Consider the following 21,288-nt stretch of genomic DNA (forward strand, 5'->3'; position numbering starts at 1 on the left):
CAAATTGGACAATTATGTTTGGTCCCGTAAAATGGGGGGAGTATGTATAAAAAGGGCTACAATTCCTACAGTAAATGGTTTGCCGATATGGATGTAAATGCCCTCAAATTAAAGCTGACAGTTAATGTGCACATCAACCTTATATCAAGTGTTTCATTTAAAATCCAAAATGCTGAAGTACAGAGCCAAAACAACAAAAATTGTGTCACTGTACACATGCTTGCAGACTGCACTGTACATAGTACACAGACACAAATGCATACACAAGCAGGCACATACCTTAACATTTTACTCACAAGTGCACACTCACTGCTTCTTAAGACACATGGTAGTCTCTCTCTCTCTCTCTCACTCACTCTCACTCACTCACACACAGGCACACACACACACACACACACACACTCACGCACACACACACAGGCACACACACAGGCACACACAGAAGATGTGCAAACATTCTCTCCGAATATTTTAACGCCTGACAAAGCTGCTTTTCAAGCTCGATAATGAAACTGCTCGGATGTGTGTAAATGTTGACAGTTTCAAAAGCACAATTAAATAACAATTACTGCTGACTAAATGCTTTTCCACATTGTCTGTTGAACCCCCGGGGGGGGGGGAGAAAAAAAGCATGTAAAAGGTGTCCCTGTTTTCTCAGGCAGTAGCGTTCTAATGAAAAACGCATCAGACAAGCCCATTAGTCCTCTCTCAGAAGCTCACTTAATCAGCCCACGGTGCGAGCGCGAGCTGTCTCTAATTCTCCTCTGCTGCCTCTTCCCTCCATTACGGCTGGGAACAGATTGTTTTTCCCCTCCTCATCACCCCTAATTGTGTCATCATGGACCGCAGTCCCCCGCTGTTTAAAAGGAGCCTGGCGGAAGTGTCCTGTGTGCCTGCGCATTGACGCAATTATGTCGCTCACAAGCACGCGTGGCCGAGCTGACTCCTCTCCCGCGTGACCCCGGGGCCCCAAACCGCACGCACGCGTGTGTGTGCCCGTGTGCATGTCGTACCCACGTGTGTGTGTGCCCGTGTGTGTCTGCCCGTGTGCGTGTCGTACCCATGCGTGTGTGTGTGCCCGTGTGTGTGCCCGTGTGCGTGTCGTACCCACCCGTGTGTGTGCCCGTGTGCGTGTCGTACCCACCCGTGTGTGTCTGCCCGTGTGCGTCGTACCCACGCGTGTGTGTGCCCGTGTGCGTGTCGTACCCACGCGTGTGTGTGTGTCTGTGTGCGTGTCGTACCCACCCGTGTGTGTCTGCCCGTGTGCGTGTCGTACCCACGCGTGTGTGTGCCCGTGTGCGTGTCGTACCCACGCGTGTGTGTGCCCGTGTGCGTGTCGTACCCACCCGTGTGTGTGCCCGTGTGCGTGTCGTACCCACCCGTGTGTGTCTGCCCGTGTGCGTCGTACCCACGCGTGTGTGTGCCCGTGTGCGTGTCGTACCCACGCGTGTGTGTGTGTCTGTGTGCGTGTCGTACCCATGCGTGTGTGTGCCCGTGTGCGTGTCGTACCCACGCGTGTGTCTGCCCGTGTGCGTGTCGTACCCACGTGTGTCTGCCCGTGTGCGTGTCGTACCCACGCGTGTGTGTGTGCCCGTGTGCGTGTCGTACCCACGCGTGTGTGTGTGTCCGTGTGCGTGTCGTACCCATGCGTGTGTGTGCCCGTGTGCGTGTCGTACCCACGCGTGTGCGTGTATGTCCATTTATGTGCGCGTGCGTATCACCGACATCCTCAGACAAGCGAGCACTCAAAGCAAAGAAGCCCCATCCGTCAAATGAAGCTTTTATCTTTATTTCATCGATTAATCAGATACAGCGTTCTCGTGATCTCGCGAATCAGTCGGGTGGAGGTCGGAGGTGTGACGGGGGCGGCTGCTGCAGGGGGGTGTGGCGGCGGGTGCAGAGGCGGGCGGGGCGCTCAGCAGGAAGTGGGGCCTTTCCAGTAGAAGTTCTTGCAGCCGGCCTTGCGTTCGCGCCCCTGCTGGTTGTCAACGGAGCGCTGGAGCTCCGCGCGAACGTCCTCGCTCTCGTCCGCTGTGGACACCTGGCCTTCCATGCCCTCGCCCTCTGGGGGAGCCAGCTGGGACAGGATGTCCTCCACCGCACGCTTACTCCAGTCCTGCAGGAAAACCGTCATACGTACACTGTGTATGAGCCATGTGGCTACTTATTCATTTACTTTATTTAGCGAAAAGGGAAAATGCACAGTAATCAACGCCAGCAGTTTCTTTAATGCACAGAGGCCAGTTAGCTAAACCTTTTGCTATTTTCATCTATCGTTCCTTGGCTGGGGATCGACACTTAATACAATGTTTTAACTATCAACACGAAAAAGACTCATTAGGGTGAAAGAACATTAGGGTGTATGACAGTAGATGGTATGGTTATGTAATAAATGACAAGTCTTACATTTTAGACATTATGGCAACAACTCTGATATATATGTTTTTTTAACCAGGTTTTGAGATTATTTGTGAAAGAATAGGCACTGCAACTTCCTATTTTCAAAAGGTAAAGCATTCCAAAATGTAAAGGCTCTGAAAAAAAGGTGGTCTGCCTGAATGAACTTTTTGGAGTATAATTTCCACCTCTAGTGATTGATCAGCATGCTCTGTGGGTGTTGTTTGTTAACAAACAGGCCTAGAAGGGTTGGAGCCTTATTAAAAATTTTGAAGATTAAGGAGTGAATGCAAAATGAATGTCATTTGCAAAGCCTGCTAAGTTATATTTATTCAAGATGCTGCAGTAGTGATAACTATTCAGCTTTCCATCCAAATGGTGAAGGGAAATTCTGCGGTGGGGCAATTATATGGTTTCACTCCCAAACGAATCAGTTTCCGAAAAAATAACTTTCACACAGACACAACAAGAAACTTTCACGACAAGAACACCAATCCCCGCTTCACAAACTACCCGCGTCTCCACGGAGACGAGTACACCGTGCCTGTGTTGCCGTGGCGACGGAGCGTACCTGTGCGCCCATGGCGGCGGCGGCGGCTCTGGCTCTCTGGAGGACTCTCCGGTAGCGCAGGTCGGGCTGTGAGGCGGCGCTCAGGCTGCACAGGGTGAGGACCAGGCCCAGGAGGGCCAGGGCGCTGTGGACTCGCAGGGGCTGCATGCTTCTGGGAGAGCTGGGTTCGACGTGCTGGAGTGATGTCCAGAGCACGGGCCGCAGGGCCTTTTAAAACTCGCCCCCTTGCCGTAACTCCACACCCGAGGGGCCAGGCCCCTCCCATGTATCCACGGCGATGATGGCATCCCGCGCCCCTGAATCACTTAAGAGGCCCGGTAGTGGGCCTCCGCGTCTGGCCATTTACTCACAGAGGCAGCGTAGGGGTTGGTAATATTGACTTTATAGAAGGGCCGTATAATAAAACTATTACTCCGTACAGGCCCAGCACTCTCCGTTAATCTAAAGCACACGCAACAGAGAAATGTCTGCTCTGTAAACCACTTCACTCAGGAAAAAGCCACGAAGAGCAGATCTAATGACATCACAGGATTGCAGTGTTTATTTTAGGGCCTTTATTCCTTTAATGGCTTTCCAAGGTGAAATGGCGGTACTCTCTTTGTGAATATAGAATGGCAGTCCTCTCCTTGTAACTATAACATGAAATATGATAAAAACATAGCCCTCAAACCGGATTAAGAATATGATCTGATCCAAGCTTTAAGAAAAAAAGCTTTCACTGGCTCCACACACACACACACACACACACACACACACACCTGAGTTAACAGGTAAAGGTGCGGCTTCAACATATGCTTAATCTAACCAGTGTGAATACAGGCGTGACAGATGCATGTTGATTCACCCATAACATTTGAATGAAGTGTGATCTATATGAGGATGTGTGGGAATTCAGGAGTCGAACCAAAGCTGTACTGAGGAGGGCGGGGTCCGAACGGAGAGTCTCAGTGAGCTGAAGCTCCCGTGAGAGGAAAGCCGCAGGCCGGCGTCGTGACACTGAGCCGCGTGGCGTACTAACGTGTGGCACAGCGTCATTGGCTCAGTGATGCTGAAGGACATGCACAGCTCAGTGCTGACACCCTGTGGCCACGCTGTGATCAGCAGGAGAAGGCTGGCATTAGCTGGAGCAATCTTACTGCCTCTTTTCCTAGACTAACATTGATAGAAGTGCTACACTTATAGGATCCATGAGACCTTAAGCTTTCAAGACCTCATAATCATTCGTCATATCATGTACACAACAATAACGACAATCATAATTCAATTTAATAAAAAATATATAATTATGTAATTGCCAGTATTCTGGGAGATAACAATACACAGTAGATGGTAGTAGTCAGACAGTAGTCAGCATGGTAGAAACAGAATGATAAAAGTTTGCTATAGTGATTAGGGCAAAAGTTAAGCTGTATGAGTTGTGTGGTATAAAATTATCAGAAAGTTGTGGAAGTGCAGAGGGTGGGCTTTTTGGGCAGTGTGGGTTGTGGGGGGTGGGATGTTAATGGTTTCTGAAAATGTCAAACAAATCATTTGGCGCTAAGTACCTTGTCCGTTTAAAAAATTATGTGCCAAAATCACTAAAGCCAGATCCATTCCACAACAGATCAATTCAACAGGATTATGATTGATATATAATAATTATGTTGCCTTCTCTTTAAATTCTGTTATTTATTGCAACCGTTAATATGTACTATGTGTTGATGCATTTGTTCCAAGGTACAATATGTGAGCTACATTATTTCAGAAATGCTTAAAGGGCTGAAACAGTAATCTGTGGATGAGGTGTTTTGTGTAACAGTAAAGATCGCCCAATCATATTAACCATCCACATTCACCAGCCTCTGCCAGTCCAGCCAAACCCCATGATGCCCTGCTGCTGCTACCTTTCACACCGCAGTCCACAGACATCAGTCAGAGGAAGACCATGTGCAGCTTTGGCAGGCTGACTGTGTTAACCTACAGTAAGTGAGGGCATTCGCATTCATCCTGGCCAACTGAACCTGTCTGTCAATCCGTCCATCTGTATGTCATCCGATTGTCCATGATGTCACCCACCCCACCCCCCCATTTTGACACTATGGTCGATGATGCTGGGCTCCTGGTCAAGGTCGACACTGGTCTGTACCATACCATGGGGCCCATCCACATTTTAGAACAGCACCTTAACATGATGAATCATCCAACAGACCATGTAATATGTTTGTTTTAAGAAGACGTTCACCCAAAAACATACAAAAGGAATTTTTACTGTTGCAGACAATAACACAAACATCCAATTAATGTCCTGCTTAACAAGTAATGCTTATACGATTTTAGAGAAATCACTCCCTGACGGCGTAGGTGGGAAGTGCTCTGCCCCAGCTGGACCCAAAAAAATGTGTAATCATGCTCTGGCCTACTAGTCATCATCTTTCATTTCAGAATCAATTATCTATCCATGTGGGGTAGGCGTCCGCTGTCCGTGGAGCATGATGTTCTTCTACAATGACCTTTAAGTATATGCTGAAACACAGTTTACACAGCCATTTACGCATTTCCCTTGCCTCGAGGTCCCATAGTTCATTCCAGCGTCTTTGTGAGTGACGTCAATGAGATGCTGGTCAGAGGCTTGATGGGAATTGTATTGCAATGGGAAATTGGATGGCCAGTTAGCTGAGCATAGCAAAAATTTAATAAGATAGCTACATTTTACACTATGAGAACAAATCAACCTACAGTATATTTGGTGTAGACTGCTACCACAAAAACCCAAGGTTAAAATAAATGATCTGGATCAGGTCATATGTTGTTGATGTGCGTTCTGTGATACGTGTGTTACCGACTACAACAAAACTTTTAAGAGGGATTTGAGAAATAATATCTTTTTCATTTAACACTGTCTTAGAAAATCTGGCCCACAGTACTGTCTTTAAAAAAAAATGAGTGATGACCTCATTTGTCCTGCTCTTTTCAAGATTACGTCGCATTAACGTTAAATTAAGATACGCACCGAGAAATGTTCATTAAAACGAAAGGGGTTGCGTCCAAAGACAGAGAACAGAACGACGAAACAATACTGAAGGGAACCCGGCGAGGGGCGTGTGGTGCTGCGCCTCGCTCGCGGTGAGCACCGTGATTAAAGCACCATGATTACAGTCTCGCATTCGCGTTGGCCGGGCCCACTGGCGCCCCCTGCTGCCGGACCGGGCGGTGCAGGCGCGGCTGCTGGGCCCCGCTGTGGGCAGGGCTCTGCGGTCACAGCTTCATGCACACGCGGCAGCGGCTGATCAGGCTCCCTGGGGCGTCCTCCCTCACCGTCCAAGGAACCGGCTGGCTGCGTGAACACAGACGCGGGGCGGTACGATCACTTACTTCCACATTACAACACGCAGCTCAACACTGAACACTTCATTAACGCCAAACACAAAGTACTGAATATATTAACAGCAGACATAATACTATAAATTTTGTTAATATTCACATAGCACAGTACTGCACACTAATACTACACACAAACTCAAAAGTACATTATTCGTACAGAACGCTACACACAAATACTGCACACTGTAGTGATACTGAACACACGCGCAAATAATGAAATTGTTTTTCATACTGAAAACAGCTCACTCAAATGCACAACATTGGTTAACAGTGAACATGGCAAATTCATGATGTGCTGTGCTTACACTGGGCAGCGGTTCGGAACAGTGGTCTCTGCATAGGAATAATGGTCTACCTGAACATGTTGTTGGGGTCGAGAGAGGCCAGCCAGTAACTGTAGGAGTCCCTGTAGTAGTTGCAGGTTCCACGCCCGTGGCACTCCAGGGAAGGGACTTTAGTGAACTTCTCCAGACAGGACCCTGGCGAAGCCAGCGGCTGGCTAGAGCCCTCAGCTCCTGCGCCTGTTTGCTGTGGAAACAAAGCAGCCATATGAGGCCTGAACTTCCTGTTTCCTGTTACTACAGGGGGGGCATGGAACAGAAGTGTGGAGGGCAGTATTTTAGGTGTAAGCAATTTCGGTATTGTTTGTTCTCTTCTGGAAAGAGCATCTCTGCCCCTCTGTATTTAGAATAGAGGCTAATGGGTAATTAGGTCTGAGTTTGAGACACGTAGAAGAGCTCCTACCATAAGGAAGGAGTAGCCTGTCCACAGAGAGCGCCATCCACGGGGGCATTCTGGAATCTCATTGGTCTGGCTGTGAACGGGGATTAAACTGGCACTGGTCTCACACACCGAACACCTAAGAGAAATGAAGAGAGGAAATGAGAGAGGGAAGAAAAGAGAAAACCAGTACTGGGAACGCCCTCATTTGGTAAAATCATCAGGTGTCCATGTCCTAGACCAGGGCTGCCCAAGCCAGTTCCTGGAGATCTACCGTCCTGTAGATTTTCACTTCAGCCCTATCACAGCACACCTCATTCAACAGCTAGACATGTCATTGAGCGGCAAATTTGTGCCAAATTAAGGTTTCAATGAATGATGGTAGATCTCCAGAAACAGGGCTGGGCTGCTGTAGATGTCCAACCAGGTCCCTTCAGGCACAGTCTGCCCTGAATGCGTTCTGACCCTGTGCTGGTTCTGCAGCTATGCTGTACCTGCTGATGTATCTCTCCACCGATTCAGCCGGGATGAGTGGCGCGTCAGTGGGCGCCTGTTCGTCAGTGGACAGCCAATAGGAGTAGTCGTTGCGGGAAGCGTAGTGACAGGTACTGTCTGGGTTGCAGTACAGAAAGGGCATGGTGGAGAACCGGAGCAGACAGCTTCCCAGAGTGCCTGAAAGAGACAAGCCTCATTCAAAGCTCCTCCATTGGTTATGTTTTCATGTGAGGTTTGCATCTAGATTCAGGATCGTGGGAATATGAATCTAGAATTGTTGCATATGGTGTGTGTGTGTGTGTGTGTGTGTGCGTGCGTGCGTGCATGTGCGTGTGTGTGTATGTGTGTATGTGTGTGAGTGTAATACCTAGGTCTTGGCCGTGTCCTCTGCTGTTGCCGTTGATGTAGATGAGGGAGTAGCCGGAGTAGATGAAGTTGCTCCCGTCGGGACACTGTGGCTCTTGCTGCCTCTGGCTGTGCCGAGTGAACAGGAAGCTGTCCTGCCCTGGGCCTGAGAAATGGTCTCCTGGCTGCCCACGGATACCCTTATGGCCCGGGAAGCCCAGAAACCCCTGCAGCCCTGACGGGACACAGGCAGAGGAGTGGAGTGTGAGTGGCGGGTGAGTACTGGGGATGACTGTATGCATGTGTGAGTGCTGGGGATGACTGTATGCATGTGTGAGTGCTGGGGATGACTGCATGCATGTGTGAGTGCTGGGGATGACTGCATGCATGTGTGAGTGCTGGGGATGACTGTATGCATGTGTGAGTGCTGGGGATGACTGCATGCATGTGTGAGTGCTGGGGATGACTGAATGCATGCAAAATGTATGCGCATATGCACGCATATGCAGGGGCTGCATTCACACCTGACTGTCCTGGGGGCCCTCTGTCACCCTTTGGTCCTTGGGGCCCTGGGAGCCCAGAAACCCCTCCTGGGCCAGTGGCACCTTTAGGACCGGGGCGTCCTACCACAGATCAGGTCGACAATAAAAAAACACACACATCAACATAAATGAAGGAATTACATTTCACATATACTGTATAAACTTATATATTTTGTAAAAGAAAATGTGTCATATGTCCAAACACGTTTGTATAATAAAAAGGACTAACTACTACAGGAACTAACTTTTCAGCAATATAATTCTATTATATGTCTTACCTTTATATGTGTAGATGAGATGCATACATTTTACAGTCTATTTTATTTGTATTTCTTTTTGGTATGGGATAGCGGTGAGAAGGGGTGCAGTGAGGGGTGGTTATGTATGAGGTAACGGAAGTTTGATAGTGCTTCATGCAGATTTTATTCTACCTGGAAATCCTACTGGGCCTGGCTCTCCTGGCGGTCCCTGTTCCCCATACAGTCCTTCAGGCCCGGGATCACCTTGGTCCCCCGGGAAGAATATTGCATCTATGAAAACAACTTCGCCCTTCGGTCCTGGTGCGAGAGACAGGAGTTAGAGAACAGGAGCTCAACCTCCAGAAGAGCAGCAGCTTGCTTCTGCAAGCCCGCTCCACACACCCGGAGTGTCCGTGTGCACGTTTCCACTGCGTGCGAACACAGCTCCGCACAATTCGGCAAAATCTTGCTAGTCTGGATGTTACTATTTTCAAAAAGCAATTAGAGAGGGAGGCACAAATGATGATCTGAATCAGCAGTTTCCTTTGGGCAGCACAGAGGCAGTGGCGTTGCGTGGCACACAGAGATAAATGTCGAGCGTTGATCAGGGCCTGGGTTTGAGTGGTACAGTAAAATGATGAAGAGCACAGTCCTCACCTGGTGGCCCCGGGGGCCCCTCATTTCCTTGGGGCCCAGGCAGACCCCGCGCCCTGGAGTCTCCTGTCACACCTGCAGTGAAGGACGGCCATTTACTCACTCATTCAGTTCAGGCCGACGCTCACGCTTCTACATCAGTGAGAGCAGCTCGGCGTGTTGATAAAGCCTAACTTCTGCTTTTGTGCTGCGTTTGGCTGGCCAGTCAGTTCATATCGCTAAGTTCTTCTGTACAATATACAGTATACAGTGTATTCATGCGATATACGGTTGTGGTATTGCAATACCAATGATGACTGCTGTAATGTCACTTTAACATAATGGACATAATGTGGCTGGTCTTGACAGAGGTTTTTGAAAATGCTAAAAATATCATTACCACTTGGTCCTGTTGGTCCTAATGTCCCAGATTCACCTTTCGGCCCTCGCAAACCATTTTTACCATCTCCCCCCTGTGAGAAGACAGACAGGAAGCACAGACAGGAATGGAATGAGGCAGTGAGTGGATGGGCCTGTGAACTAGTGCACCGAAGTGATATGTGATATGTGAGTGATATGTGAGAATGAGTGATGTGTGTGAATGAGTGATGTGAGGGAGTGAGCGATGTGTGAATGAGTGCTGTGAGGGAGTGAGTGATGTGTGAGAGTCAGTGCTGTGTGAATGAGTGATGTGTGAGAGTGAGTGCTGTGAGGGAGTGAGTGATGTGTGAGAGTGAGTGCTGTGTGAATGAGTGGTGTGAGGGAGTGAGTGATGTGTGAATGAGTGCTGTGAGGGAGTGAGTGATGTGTGAGAGTCAGTGCTGTGTGAATGAGTGGTGTGAGGGAGTGAGTGATGTGTGAGAGTGAGTGCTGTGTGAATGAGTGCTGTGAGGGAGTGAGTGCTGTGTGAGAGTGAGTGCTGTGAGGGAGTGAGTGATGTGTGAGAGTGAGTGCTGTGTGAATGAGTGCTGTGAGGGAGTGAGTGCTGTGTGAATGAGTGCTGTGAGGGAGTGAGTGATGTGTGAGAGTGAGTGCTGTGTGAATGAGTGCTGTGAGGGAGTTAGTGATGTGTGAGAGTGAGTGCTGTGAGGGAGTGAGTGATGTGTGAGAGTGAGTGCTGTGTGAATGAGTGATGTGAGGGAGTGAGTGATGTGTGAGAGTGAGTGCTGTGAGGGAGTGTGAGAGAGTGTGCGAATGAGTGAGCATGTGAATGTGTGAGCCCCAGGGCATGAGTGAGCATGAGTCAATCCATTTAAGAGAGTCTACTAGTCTGTGGGGCTGAGCTACTCAGTGTCCAGGTAAGAGCAGCTGATGTGTTTGAGGGTGTTGTGTTTTAGAAGGATTGTGTGGACAGAGGAGTTACTCTCTGAGGTCAGGGTGTCACTCACATTTCTCCCAGGCAACCCAACGTCCCCTCTTTCCCCAGGCAGACCCTCTTGCCCCGGGGCCCCCGGATCCCCCTTGTCTCCTTTAAACCCTGGCCCTGGAGGTCCTGGAGGCCCACAGGAGCCCCGCGACCCTAAAGGAGGGGGGGTGGGCGGCTTACCACACAGACTCCAAGACAATGCCACAGAGACCAAAAACAAAGACATCTTGACAGGTAAAGAGGCACAGGTAAGTATACTGAATCGGATACTTAAAAAGAAGCAGAGGCAGAAGGAAGGTAGAGACATGGACAGATAAAGAGAGCAAAAGGTGGGTGACAGGTGAGACAGACAGGGACAGAGAGGCAGCCTGGGAGGACGAGCAGGTAGAAAGACAGGGACAGGCAGAGAGGCAGTCTGGGAGGACGGGCAGGTAGAAAGACGGACACGTGGCAGGTAGTGACAAACAGGGACAGGCAGAGAGGCAGTCTGGGAGGACGGGCGGGTGGAAAGACAGGGACAGGCAGAGAGGCAGTCTGGGAGGACGGGCGGGTGGAAAGACAGGGACAGGCAGAGAGGCAGTCTGGGAGGACGGGCGGGTGGAAAGACAGGGACACGTGGCAGGTAGTGACAAACAGCGGTACGGAGCAGGGAGAAGGCTGCGGGAATGTCAGAGGAAGGGCAATGAGACCGTGTGCTAGTGACAGTTACTCTCCCCGCTCACCTGGTCCCCCCACAGCGCCTATAGGCCCTCGCTCGCCCTTCGTCCCACTAAAACACATTCCGTCCTGCCCGAGGCGGCCAGTGCTGCCAGGGGGGCCAGGGGGGCCACAGGGCCCAGTTTCACCGAGGGGGCCTCTGGGACCAGGGGGCCCAAAGGGGCCAGGAACTCCAGGATCTCCTTTCAGGCCTGTGGACAGAGAGCATGCTGGGAGACTGCAGGAAAAACTTGAGCCTGTTATATGAAAGATAGTTTGTTATGATTATCTCTCTGCTTTAACCTGTGCTCATGTGAATGAGGTCAGAGTCGTGCATGAATGGGGTCACACATCTCACACTCACCTGTTGGACCCTTTGGGCCTGTTTCACCTGGGTTTCCTATTCCAACAACTGATGGAGGAAGAACACAAGCATGGTCAGGTCAGGATCTCAGACTGATTATATAGTTATGTGAATGAGAGTATACACAAGTGTGTTCGTGCTTTGCGTGTGTGTATGTGCAAGTAAGTGCGTGTGTGTGTGGTGCCCCACTCACCACCCATGTCGCCCTTCTCTCCCACGGGGCCTGGGATTCCATCGAGGCCCTGGTTGCCTTTGTTGCCTTGCCGACCAGGATCTCCAGCGTTCCCTGTGACTCCTGTGCCATTGAAGGACAAACTCAGTGATCAGACTTGCAATAGAAAAAGGCCAATAATAAATCATACTGAGAGGATGAAGAATGAGCACTGTAAGCTGCATGTAACCAAGTCAGAGATACAGTTCCTACTATCCTTCTCAAACTGTGTGACAAATACAACCTACAATTTCAATTTAAACAAAGACCTCTCTCTTCTGCAACACACAAACCGATCCTCGTCCTATAGGTGAGGATAGAAAAACTATGAATCTGGTCACTAAATATGAATCATCCTACCACATCCTTAGGGACCGGGAATAAGCAAATGAAGAACTGTAAATAAATAAAAATTGCTTATGTGAGGAGTCGACTGGCCTTTGTCTGCGTGGTATAATCATCTATACCCACTTATTCCTGTACAGGGTCACAGGGGTGCTGAAGCCTATCCCAGAGTGCATTGGGGGAGAATCAGAATCTTACCTGGAGGGCCATTGGGACCAGGAGCGCCAGGAAGTCCTGAAAGTCCATAATTCCCTTTGTCCCCTGGCGGCCCTGGGGATCCTGAAACACAGAAGCCCAGGGACTCCCTTCAGCTGGTGAGTCAGAAGTCAGTGTCTCTACTAGGGGGGTCAGGGAGGTGTCGGAGTCTCTTTTGGGGGACAGTGTCCCTACTGGGGCCCAGCATGGAGTCTTGGGCTAGAGTAGTAGGGCTACAGAGCAGTGCAATTATGGAGGCATATGAGGTAGCAGATGTGGTAGGAGGGGTAGTTGGAGGGTGGCAGTTAGGACGGGGAGTACTCTCAGAAGTACCTGGATTTGCTGGGAAGCCCGGGTCTCCTTGGGGTCCTGGAGGACCACGGGAGCCCTCAGGCCCCATGTTACCCGAAATGCCTCTGTGCCCCTTGTTTCCTTTATGACCTGGGAAGCCTGGTACACCCTACGCATGGAACACCACAGTGAGAAAGGGGGAAGAGGGGAAGAAGGATGAAAGACAGGAAAAGAGAGAAAAAATGGGTTTATGTCACTTTTATTTAAAGTTAAAGGTGAATTAAAGTAAATGAGCAATAATGTTCATAAATGTAAATATCCAAACCAACAAATGTATTTTATAATGAATAAACAACCACATAAATAAATAAAACTGGGGGGAGGGGGTGCTCCTGACTCATAATATTTACAATTCAACTACGAGAAACTATTAAACAGACCCAACGGGCAATGGAAAGAACAGTGGGCTCTCCCCCTCTCCCATGCCCTTCTCCCACTGTTACACAATCTGTGATCCCATGAGCTGCCCTCTCTGTGGCCTCCGGCTGCCCTCTCACTGTCCCCCTCAGCGCACCTGTTAGCACCTCCGTTATCTTCTGCAATGCTCACAGCGCCCTGCGGCCGCCCCGAAGCACAGCTTCCTCCGGTTATTTCCAGGGGCCACCGCATCACACTGACGCAGCTTTAGATCAGACAGGTCAGCAGACCCGCTGAACCCAGCGCCTGCGCCTGTGGCCACAGGTTATGAAACGGGAATTCCTTCAGCACCCTCCCACCCGCCACAACCCCTTTAGCACAAAAAGAATTTGAACGCTTGCTGTGGTTTTATGACTGCCCTGTGTAGACAGCATTAGGCAGATAGTTTCTGCTTCCCTCAGGTTAATTAAAAAGCTGCTTCTCTGAGTAAAGCCTCTCCCACTGGCAGGGTCTCTCCAGCTCAGGTCGTAATGGTGGAGTAACCTCGGAACTGTTTTAATTTCGTTAGCGTAAATATTGGCGAAAGATTTCATCAGCAGCCTGTTTCGGTGATAGTGGCGATGATGTTAAAGTGATGAAAAAGCCTTCGCTAGACAACGGCAATGACAAATACATTTTGCATTTCAAATGAGGAATATAGGTATGAGTAGAGAAAATGTTCTGCAAAATGTGTGGTAGCAATAACATAATTTATTACATTAATGTATTAACGTGCTCCAATCAATTTTTTCTTCATTCTTTAATCTAATGAGTGACAGTAGTTGTATACAGAATCCACGTTATTTGAAAGAGCTGCCATTATTATTATAAAACAGGTTAACCTAATATAGTAAGCATGCATCCACAGCTGTGGAAAACACTGGTTAATGCATGCCCACTGGCTTAATTTCCCACGTGCATTAAATTATCCAGAGACGGAATGATCATTCTTTTTTGTTGACTGTTGATTAAAATGATGTACTAACTCTGTTTTGAAAGGGCAAAAACTTGGTAATATCTGGCAATATGATGCCACAATTAAAATCCCTTGTCTTCTCAGTCTAGTCACAGTACTGCCCTGAACACAGGAGGTTGGTATAGAATCTGTATCACAGCTGTGCAGTACAGACCCTATACCTACCTCCCCTGTTCAGAGCAGTACTGTGACTGAACTGAGAAAGAAAAAACCCAAATAAGGGGGGTGACGGGGCTGTTAAACGAGTTAAATAAGTTAACTCAACAGTGTAATGTTACATGGGGCAGGACTGGTTAATGGTTAATGCACATGGGTGAAAGTTTGTACCTTTTCTCCTTGCAGTCCTTTGGGACCAGGCCCAGGTAGGCTTGGTTGACCTTTGTCCCCTTTACGTCCATTTGAACCTGGTGTCCCACGTGACCCAGGCTCTCCAGCAGCCCCACCAACCCCCTTCTGACCTTTCAGACCTGAAGGAATTAAACATAGAGCCTTAAACACCGCAGGTTTAAAAAGGCCACTTGTTCCACAGTAATGCCTGCCAGTTCACGTGTGCATTTAGACTTGTGAGTTTCTTTGGGTAGCTACAGTGCAACTTACAATATACAGCAAAATACTTCCTTATCTACCATGCAGATGTATTTTATGTGCGTGAATGTGTGTTTTCAGAGCAGGTATTTACACAAATGGATGTGTGTGTGTGCGTGAGTAGGTACGCATACATCTTCATGTGCATTTACCTATACCTACATGCAAATGGGTGGAAGCAGATGTGTGCCTCATGGAGAGAGAGAGAGAGAGAGAGAGAGCAAGAGAGAGAGAGAGAGACTGTGGAGGGGATAAGTGTTTATGTTTACCAAGTAAGCCATCCTTGCCCGGGAAACCAGGGCTACCAGAGAAACCCGGACCTCCAGGGTTCCCGTCAACACCTGGATCACCAGGAGGCCCTAAGAACAGAGAGAGAAGGGCTAGCATGATGCTGTAAGGCTGTAAATAGGACTGCTCAGACAAGTAAGCAGGAAGGGCAACATATGGAATTTTGGTAATCTGTCAAAAGTACAATGGTAAAGAGCTGGTGGAGGAGTAGTACAGTGGTGGCACAGACATGGTACTGGGCGGTGCAGATGGGGTAAAGGGGTGGTGATGATGGGGTACTGGGGTAGTGAGGATGGGGTACAAGGTGGTGTAGATGGGGTGGACAGGGAATGGAATCTGGATAAGGAGAGGTTGTTGGGACAGTGTGGATATAGCTGGAGATCACCTTGTGGACCAGGACTTCCTGGGGGCCCATTTTTCCCACAAGGCCCACCGGGTCCCGGGTCTCCTGGATCCCCTTTAGTGCCTGTGCGCCCCTGTAGCCCTACCAGAGAACAGAATGTCAACAGCAGTACAAACAAGAACCACAGTGGGAATATGGTCCACAAGTGCAGAAGGTATCACCTGACATGACTGCAGGAAGTCAGCTTAAACAAAATAGAGTATCTCACACACAAAAATGATCTAAAGCACACAAATATATCTGAGGAATACATGCAGCGTTGTCTTATGTTCAGTAAGGAGACAGGTCGGCCTCCTCACCCGCTGGTCCAGGATCCCCAGGGGGCCCTTTGACAACAATGTCATTAGGGGGTCCTCCAGGTCCTTGGTGTCCTTTGGCCCCCACGACTCCCTTACACCCCTTCGCACCCTTCGCTCCATCAGTGCCCATGAGCCCTATCACACAGCCAAAATTAGTGTTGTTCTCTTCATTCTTTCTCAATCAGCATCATTTTCTATTCCAAATTGTGTGTTTCCGTGTGCTAGAGTGCGTGTTTATGCCTGTTTGCAGGGACGCCACCAGAGATTTTGGACCTCATGAAAAAATCTCAACAAATGGATGTGTGTGTGTGCATGAGTAGGTACGCATACATCTTCATGTGCATTTACCTATACCTACATGCAAATGGGTGGAAGCAGACATTAGGCCCCACTGCCCAAAAAAATCCTATGGTCTAATATGTTTTGAGGGCTCCTGTCAGTCAGGGCCCTTGGAATTGTCCTAAACCCCCCCCCCCCCCCCCCCCCCCCCCCCCCCCCACACACACCTTTCGGCACCTCTGCCTGTGTGTATATATGTGTTGGTGTGGGGGTGAGTCATACCTTTGGGGCCAGGTCGGCCCTCATGTCCCTTGGGGCCAACTAGTCCAGGCTGCCCAAAGGTCCCTGGGCTTCCTGGATCACCCCTGGGGCCTGCAAGAACATAGAGGTTACAGTCCAGTTACCAGCACTGTCACATGCATGGCCATCCACAGCCAGTGTTGTCCTCAGAGATACCTTTACAGGGACATGCTGCCCCCTCATGTAATGTAAGAGCTAATATCAATACGAAAGCTGTTAGCTGCTAAAAATGATCCTTTCTTTGGTGTTTTTATGCTAAAGCAGTTTTCTTGTGCCCAGGAGTGTTACCTGAAGCTCCAGGGAAGCCATCTTGTCCTCTGAAACCCTTCAGCCCCGCAGGTCCCACTGATCCCTGTGTTCCGTTAATCCCTGGAGGGCCAAAGCCGCCTACCATGCCTTCAAAGCCCTCCCCTGGGTCACCTGGGTCCCCCGTCCTTCCTTTCCGTCCTGTTTGACCTGCAAATAGAGGAAGAGATGGAGAGGGAGAGAGAGACAGGAAGAGGAAGGTATAGAGTGAGAGATGGGAGTGTACAAAGTGTACAAAGACGGGGTGACATAGCTCAGGAGGTAAGAGCGGTTGTCTGGCAGTCGGAGGGTTGCCGGTTCGATCCCCTGCCCTGGGCGTGTCAAAGTGTCCCTGAGCAAGACACCTAACCCCTAATTGCTCCCAACAAGCTGATTGGTACCTTGCATGGCAGCCTTTCACCGTTGGTGTGTGAGTGTGTATGTGAATGGGTGAATGAGAGGCATCAATTGTAAAGCGCTTTGGATAAAAGCGCTATATAAATGCAGTCCATTTACCATTTACAAAGACGGAAAGACAGGAAGATGGGGGAAAATGAGAACATGGGGAGCATAGAAGAGCAAATGGAGAGAGAGGGATAGATACTGTAGCAAATGATTTTCATTAGGATCATAGAGCCTCTACAACACAGAGCAATGTTGTAAAGGAAGGTAAAAAAAAAACATTTAATGAGGTGTAAATGGGCGTAGGACTGTAAGCAATGAGGAAGGCTTCTGTTAACTCACCAGTGGGGCCTCTGTAGCCTTTCTGACCCGCTGGACCCTGTGACCCCTCACATCCAGGTGAGCAGATCCCAGCAGGACCTGGCAATCCTGGCATACCAGTATAACCCGGGGGACCTGGGAACAAAAGAGTATGTGAGTGATTGTGTGTGTGTGTTTGTGTGTATGTGTGTGTGTGTCCATGTGTACACATTTGTGTGTGTGTGTTTCTCAGTGTGTACATACAGGCTTGTATGAATGAGGCAGTACCTTGTTCCCCAGCGGGGCCTTCTGACCCAGGTGTTCCAGCACATCCAGGTGGACCCTGTGGCCCCATATTACCTGAAGGCCCAAGAGCACCTTCTTCCCCTGGGGACCCTTGTCTGCCTGTTGGGCCGGGGGGCCCAAAACTAATGTCACCCTGAGAATAGACGGTGCACACAAGACATTCAGCAATCTAGAAGTCTCTATGGAAGTTTTTTTTGAGTACACCTAATATAGCAGCCGGTTCTGACCTTTGGCCCTGGATTCCCAGAGGCTCCGTTTGGCCCTCTTCTTCCTGGGGGCCCCACACTGGCTTCACCTGGCTTCCCTGGCTGGCCTTTGTCACCTACAGAAAGAAAGAAATGATGATGAGGACCCTTAGCTATTTCCTTGTGTTGTGATCTAGCAATATTGACAGAACACAGACAGGAATACCCTCTCACCTTTGACCCCGGGGTCTCCAGGGGGACCATGCTCGAAGGAACCCATGTCACCCTTGCTGCCAAAAGTGCCAGGCAGACCTCTGAATCCTGTGGGGCCAGGATCACCTAAAAAGCCACCGCCACTGCGGATTAAAAGGAGGCTAACTTTGTCGCGCATATGCCGTCACTCTTTCTCAGTCTGTACAGCCTATGTCTGTTTTATTTCCAGTGCATGCAAAATGAACGCTTTTTCTGCAAACAAAGCTGCGTGTATTTGGCAGTGATAGCACTGCCCTCTGTAGCCATTACCCTTTGGGTACACACAGCCAATGACAGGTTCAGACCCACACAGTACAGCTCACCTGGTGGTCCGGGATTGCCTGAGACGCCCCTCTCACCCCTCGGACCCGGATCACCTGGGCTTGGCACTGTTGTGCCTTGCGACCCTTTCTCTCCTGTAGGAAGCGAAGCCTCAGTGGTCAGAGATCATGGACCATATTCACAAAACATCTCTAAAAGTAGCTCCTAGTTTGCTGATTTAGGAGAAACTCTTCAAAATAATGGGTGTGCCAGTCCTAAGTTTAGCACTCCTTTAGTCTACGAGTAATTTACAAAGCATTTTAGCACCAAGGCCAGCTCCTAAGTTTATAGGTTCAGGCCTGGTTTTTGCTCTGTTTCCTTTTTTTCCTCTGTTTTTTGCCATTTTTCCTTTTTCTTTATTATTATTTTTTTGCTACTCTAAAGCGTCTTTGTGACAGTTCTCTGTGAAAAGTGCCATACAAATAAAATTGAATTGAATAGAATTGAATTAAATCTGCAAAAAAGTTAGGGGTCGTCAAGAGGACTCCTAAGTCACAAGGACCAAATCACAAATGGGCTACTGCTGGCAGTCCGCCTTGTAATTGGGTCAATGTTTCAGAAACATTTAATAACATTGAGCTTTTAAAAAGGTATCAGTGAGGTATCCTCTTGCCAAGCATGTGAGTAATTGCACTTAGCACTGCATGCTGGGATGTTATTTATGTATGGCTCAGCTACACCTGTGTAATGGTCCCTGTTTCATACATATACTACCTCATTTACCCCAATGTCTCCATTTTTGGGCACTACTTGCATGGTGTGTGCTTTTGTGGGGTGTAGTATGTTATATTTGCTTCTGTTTTAAGGTGTAATGTGCTATATTTGGTGCTTTGTAGATTGTAGTGTGCTATTTCTGGTACTGCTGTAAGTACATGTGCTTTACACTGGTGCTATATATATATATATATGTGTGTGTGTGTGTGTGTGTGTGTCTAAATTGTACATTATATTTATGGGGTATAAGTGAACTACATTCACTCTGTTACCTGGGTCTCCAGGTCTCCCGTAAAGGCCTTGAACCCCTCTATCTCCCTTCGGTCCGGGAAACCCTTCAGGCCCCATTTCAATGGGGCCCGGTCCCCCCAACTGCCCTTGACATCCTGGGGGCCCAGAGAGCCCAAGGGGGCCAATGTCTCCTTTCGGCCCAGGTAATCCCTGTAGAAGACACACCTTATTATTCTTGACTAATCTAACGAGAAGTCAAAACTGGAAAGGTCTGTTTTTCAGACAGAGACTGAGGGAATTGGGGCGGACACTAACCGGATTTCCCTTTGGACCCTGCCAACCCTTTGGTCCTGGGTACCCAGGGGGCCCATCCACACCACTCGATCCTGGAAATCCATGAAGGCCTGCAAATCCAATCTCCCCCTTCTGTCCAATCTCATCACTGAAGCCTTTGTCACCCTTGGGTCCTGGAAAACCTTTTCGTCCTGGCTCACCATAGGGTCCCTGTAGGCAGGAAGAACAGCTATGCAGACTCAGGAAGAGAAATCACCATAGAGATACAGCTGGGTTGGTAACAGGAAGTACAGCCAGAAGGGATACCACTGCAAAAAAGTGTGATAGATAACAATAGATGGATAACCACTGACATAAAGCAGGGTGGGTCACAGTATGTACCACCAGAGGGGTTGCCATTGAAATATAGCAGGATGGATAAGAATTAGCACAGTCAGAAGGGTTTCCATTGAGGATGGATAACAGTGTATTCAGCGGGTTGGTAGCCAAAGAGATACAGCAGGAGTATTGGAAGGGCACAGCGAGACCTGTTCCCTGTTACAAGACTATTTCCATTGTATAATGGACTGATTGACAGGCAAAGTGGTACACAACTCTCTCTTAGTGTCTTACATTTTTTTATCGCGCGTGATCTGTAGCCATGCAGGTGTGCAGTCCAGTTCAAGTATCCCAGATAGCTGCAGACATATAATGTAAATGTGACTTACCGGAGGACCAACCGGACCCCTCAGACCTTTGCTTCCTTTATATCCTTCAGGCCCTGGATCTCCTGGTTCACCTGCACAGAGAGGACCTGCCATGTTCTCACTGTCTCTCACACAGATCAGATCAATGTGCACAGAGAGGACCTGCCATGTTCTCACTGTCTCTCACACAGATCAGATCAATGTGCACAGAGAGGACTGCCATGTTCTCACTGTCTCTCACACAGATCAGATCAATGTGCACAGAGAGGACTGCCATGTTCTCACTGTCTCTCACACAGATCAGATCAATGTGCACAGAGAGGACCTGCCATGCTCTCACTATTTTACATAGGTCAAATCATTGTATACTGTGTAACCTGCAAATACAGTCACATAACTAATATTCTTTTTCTGCGCCAGGGGAGTAAGCTCGACACAAAAGGTACCAATGTCCTGCTATGCTTCTGTCTTAAATGCTGTGCCTGTTTTAAGTGTTTAAATGAGTAACTGTAGTCAAATGACTGTTTACTGCGCACTTAAATAATATACAATAGACAGTAGACTGACAAGGGTGCTATTTTGCCCACCATGTGTACCCACAGCTTTGCAGAAAGTCCAAATCTGGGTCAGACATTTTTTTGAAATACCTCCACTTGAAAATCAAAAAAGAAAAAAAAAAAAAAGTAGATCCCTGAGAGTTTTAAAACAGTACAGTCACATGAAAGAAGGATTTGGGGTGGAAATAAACATTTCTTTTCCAATTGACACACATAAAGGCAATTTAACAATGCTTTGATCAGACAATATTGAGTATAGAGCTCTTTCGCTGGAATTTATAGGAGTTTTCATAGGAGCCTATAGAAGTTTTCATGAAGTACTGAAAAGCGAAGGGTAACACATGTCAATGCTAGGATATACTGTATATCCATCCTTAGAATGAGACATTAAACCGAGGG

At 48.6% G+C, this 21,288-nt stretch overlaps 2 protein-coding genes across 2 annotated transcripts in view; both read right to left on the minus strand.

The window, feature by feature from the left end:
- Window positions 1–1,768: 1,768 nt before the first annotated feature.
- On the minus strand, window positions 1,769–3,167 carry sst1.2 (somatostatin 1, tandem duplicate 2). The gene is made up of 2 exons (XM_035386243.1): window positions 2,969–3,167; window positions 1,769–2,116 (listed from the first exon to the last, which is right to left on the minus strand). The coding sequence occupies exons 1-2, from the start codon at window positions 3,113–3,115 to the stop codon at window positions 1,916–1,918; spliced, it is 348 nt and encodes a 115-aa protein (XP_035242134.1). The 5' UTR covers window positions 3,116–3,167; the 3' UTR covers window positions 1,769–1,915.
- A 2,031-nt stretch (window positions 3,168–5,198) lies between these two features.
- The window catches only part of col4a3 (collagen, type IV, alpha 3), a 38,059-nt gene continuing 21,969 nt past the window's right edge, over window positions 5,199–21,288 (minus strand). Inside the window, exons 24-52 of the mRNA XM_035386190.1 lie at window positions 20,354–20,424; window positions 19,668–19,856; window positions 19,394–19,562; window positions 18,410–18,502; window positions 18,069–18,173; window positions 17,877–17,971; window positions 17,632–17,782; window positions 17,386–17,499; window positions 16,645–16,812; window positions 16,339–16,428; window positions 15,778–15,912; window positions 15,461–15,559; window positions 15,057–15,146; window positions 14,530–14,669; window positions 12,813–12,939; window positions 12,483–12,563; window positions 11,922–12,023; window positions 11,729–11,776; window positions 11,391–11,576; window positions 10,691–10,821; window positions 9,703–9,775; window positions 9,327–9,398; window positions 8,862–8,987; window positions 8,413–8,511; window positions 7,911–8,123; window positions 7,543–7,720; window positions 7,073–7,187; window positions 6,684–6,856; window positions 5,199–6,281 (exon numbers count right to left, since the gene is read on the minus strand). Coding sequence (XP_035242081.1) covers window positions 6,203–6,281; window positions 6,684–6,856; window positions 7,073–7,187; window positions 7,543–7,720; window positions 7,911–8,123; window positions 8,413–8,511; window positions 8,862–8,987; window positions 9,327–9,398; window positions 9,703–9,775; window positions 10,691–10,821; window positions 11,391–11,576; window positions 11,729–11,776; window positions 11,922–12,023; window positions 12,483–12,563; window positions 12,813–12,939; window positions 14,530–14,669; window positions 15,057–15,146; window positions 15,461–15,559; window positions 15,778–15,912; window positions 16,339–16,428; window positions 16,645–16,812; window positions 17,386–17,499; window positions 17,632–17,782; window positions 17,877–17,971; window positions 18,069–18,173; window positions 18,410–18,502; window positions 19,394–19,562; window positions 19,668–19,856; window positions 20,354–20,424 — 3,512 coding nt within the window. The 3' untranslated portion in view covers window positions 5,199–6,202. The remainder of the gene's footprint in view (window positions 6,282–6,683; window positions 6,857–7,072; window positions 7,188–7,542; window positions 7,721–7,910; window positions 8,124–8,412; window positions 8,512–8,861; window positions 8,988–9,326; window positions 9,399–9,702; window positions 9,776–10,690; window positions 10,822–11,390; window positions 11,577–11,728; window positions 11,777–11,921; window positions 12,024–12,482; window positions 12,564–12,812; window positions 12,940–14,529; window positions 14,670–15,056; window positions 15,147–15,460; window positions 15,560–15,777; window positions 15,913–16,338; window positions 16,429–16,644; window positions 16,813–17,385; window positions 17,500–17,631; window positions 17,783–17,876; window positions 17,972–18,068; window positions 18,174–18,409; window positions 18,503–19,393; window positions 19,563–19,667; window positions 19,857–20,353; window positions 20,425–21,288) is intronic.

This window comes from Anguilla anguilla, chromosome 12 (assembly GCF_013347855.1).
Source record: "Anguilla anguilla isolate fAngAng1 chromosome 12, fAngAng1.pri, whole genome shotgun sequence".
In the NCBI taxonomy this organism is placed as follows: Eukaryota; Metazoa; Chordata; class Actinopteri; order Anguilliformes; family Anguillidae; genus Anguilla; species Anguilla anguilla.

Excerpts from the sequence above, each read along its gene's own strand:
- sst1.2 (XM_035386243.1), bottom strand. The coding sequence starts at position 3,115 with ATGCAGCCCCTGCGAGTCCACAGCGCCCTGGCCCTCCTGGGCCTGGTC. Across the intron at positions 2,117-2,968 it reads CCGCCGCCATGGGCGCACAG|GACTGGAGTAAGCGTGCGGT; the intron begins GTACGCTCCGTC and ends GTTTTCCTGCAG.